This window comes from Saccostrea cucullata, unplaced genomic scaffold, assembly GCF_032062105.1.
Source record: "Saccostrea cucullata isolate Sc308-1 unplaced genomic scaffold, CSIRO_AGI_Scuc_v1 ctg6140, whole genome shotgun sequence".
Classification (NCBI taxonomy): Eukaryota; Metazoa; Mollusca; class Bivalvia; order Ostreida; family Ostreidae; genus Saccostrea; species Saccostrea cuccullata.
In genome coordinates this window covers 26,020-28,692 of record NW_026922675.1, presented here as the reverse complement: position 1 = coordinate 28,692, position 2,673 = coordinate 26,020, and the positions used below count along the sequence as shown (strand labels likewise).

Here is a 2,673-nt window from a genome sequence, read left to right as displayed (position 1 = left end):
AATGCATCCTTGAAAAGGCAATGAGTATATAGGAAACATTTTCCTCATGATATAAACCATATTACAAATGGCGTCGAACAAATTTGTTGTTTGTTGTGCTAAATTCTTAATTGCCCTGGATTTATTTTCCAGTAATTGTCAGAAAATCAATACATCAAGGACACTTGGAGATTGTCCAAAGCTGTAAAATGATTATATTAATTTTTTTGTACAGTAGAATAATAATGGACAAAACATAAATGTATCCTAGGAAAGTTAACAAAATGTCATCAGCGGTAAAATTAATAACTTTTAAATATTAAAGATTATATTAAGTTGATAAGGTTTCTTGAAAATGTTTGTTAGAGTATACATGTAAAAATTTATCGTTTCAAAATGATTGAATGTTTGCTTGTAGAAACACATCATGTTGCATTAGCTACTTTGAAGTAAATGGTAATTGCGAAGGTATACACTTTAATTCTATATCAATAGGAAAAACTGTGTAAAAGTAACCTTTTTTCATTGTAATGTTTCCTAAAAAAAGGCGAAATATATTTCTACATCAACTCATGCTTAAAAATGTTTTTTAAAGTATGTCCCCCAGGGTCCTATGGAGTAAACTGCTCTGAAGACTGTCCAAAAGGCTTTTATGGTCGTTTTTGTGAGGAAAATTGCACATGTACAGACACCTGTGATAAGCAATATGGCTGTGTAGAAACAACTAGTGAGAGAAGTATGATTCTTAATATATAGATCTATATTGTCATGAACATTCACTGTGCATTTTCATAAGAATGTAATGTAATGAAAGTACTGCAAATTTATTTATGGTGAATTTAAAAACCTGTAAATGATGAGCATAGAACTAGTATGTGCCCAGGAACATAATTTTAAGTACTTTTTTTATGCAGAAGGCACACTTTTGAAATCGAGTCATATCTAATTAAAATCTGGTGCATTATATATGTTGTTGTTAACTTTTATTTGTAACTTTGAAAAGTTAAAAGCCTTGATTTTTTCCCTGAACATGAAAAGGTAAAGATTGATTAAATTATTAGTCAAGTACATGTATGAAAAATCAAGAGAATCTTACATTGTGTTACTGCAGCATGGTCATAAAACAAAACATAATTAGTTGTTTTCTATGACATAACTTGAGCCCTGACACTTAATTTTTACCGCAGATTTGGTTGTCAGTCATGATCAAGAGAAAACTCCCAGCATATCTTTCTTTTCCTCGGTGTTTATTATAATGTTGGTGATATCTGTGGTAGGAATAGTTATCTGCTTCCTTGCTATTTTTAGTACAACTGTTTATTTCGTAAAAAGGTAAATACTGAATAATCTTTATTTTCTTTTATTCTTTTATCCAGGTTTAAAGTAGATAATTTATTCATAGCGCTGAAAAAGCTATGATAATCAAGAATGTTATTATTACCAAACCATATTCCCTGGTATGACAACCACTTAGCATTGTTTTAGATTTATAGATAAATTTCTTTGTCACTGTGATATAAAAGTTGCCCTTTACTTTACAGGTCCAGGGTAACAAGATGGAGTATTTACGCATGTACTGCTGCAGCACAGGAAATGCAACAAGAGGACTATGGTGTGATCTTAACAAATAGGACAGATCAACCTTAATATGCAAGAAACAAAAGATTTTGAAAAATCAATAAATTGAATTTGGTTTCTTTTCCAACACTACCAGTAGTACCTTATCAAAACAAAAGATATAAAGTAAATGAAGTGCTTGCGTACAGTGAAGATCTAAAAATATCTTTAATAATAAAAATATTATTTCTTTCTATGTTTAAAGAGATCAAATTTAGTAAGACTTGTGTATTGTCAGCATAGAATGGTGTTTCTTTCAAAACATTTATGATCAGTAAAATAAGGGTTAAAATTTTCATATTGTTATCCATTTATAGTCACGATTCTCATTTCTCTAAGCATGTTTCATTGTCTACATATACTTTCACAAGAGAGTTGTTATATAATATATGAGGTATTTAAGACACGTTTTACTAATATTTGACATACATGTACTGATCTTCATTTTTGTGCAGACTCTTGTTATCAAAATCTTGACGAAACCAACATTAAGCATAAAAAATTTCGTATTTAAGAATTCGAGATTAAGAGTGAAATAACATTAAGAAACTAGTTAGAACAACCAGCTCACTGTCACATATATCAGGTATTCGATGTATTAGTGTCTGAAAAAAAACAAACAATTTTTAACTTATCTACGTTTAAGCAATATTGTAGGGTATACATTTAATGTATATTAATTTTAATAGTTTTTATATTGTTTCAAACTTCAAGGAAGCATCGACTGTTTATGCTGTATCATAGTCCCCGGTCATTCGGACGAGACCGTATAAGTAACTTAGGTCACTTGTTGCAGTAGGTGCTAGGTGCTGGCACGAAAAAGATGCTTCAATGCTAAATGGTCCTTAGTGAAGGTCAAAATGCAACTTTCCACCAGTAAGCGGAGCACGTTAAACAGCAAACAAACAAACCAAAACAATATAAAAACAAACCAAAACAATATACTGAAGAATTTAATATAGGATCTCTCATGATCTGTGCTTGAATATGATTTTCATCCAACGTGTTGTGTTTTTTAGTTCCCGAGCCTTGGCAAACAAACATAGAAATTCAACTTTATAGCTTCATATAATTAAT

General features: G+C 30.4%; 1 protein-coding gene across 1 annotated transcript; it reads left to right on the top strand.

Annotated features, from left to right (window-relative positions):
• Positions 1-561: 561 nt before the first annotated feature.
• On the top strand, positions 562-1,626 carry LOC134262188 (N-acetylglucosamine-1-phosphodiester alpha-N-acetylglucosaminidase-like). The gene is made up of 3 exons (XM_062744576.1): positions 562-715; positions 1,167-1,311; positions 1,521-1,626. The coding sequence occupies exons 1-3, from the start codon at positions 562-564 to the stop codon at positions 1,624-1,626; spliced, it is 405 nt and encodes a 134-aa protein (XP_062600560.1).
• Positions 1,627-2,673: the final 1,047 nt, after the last annotated feature.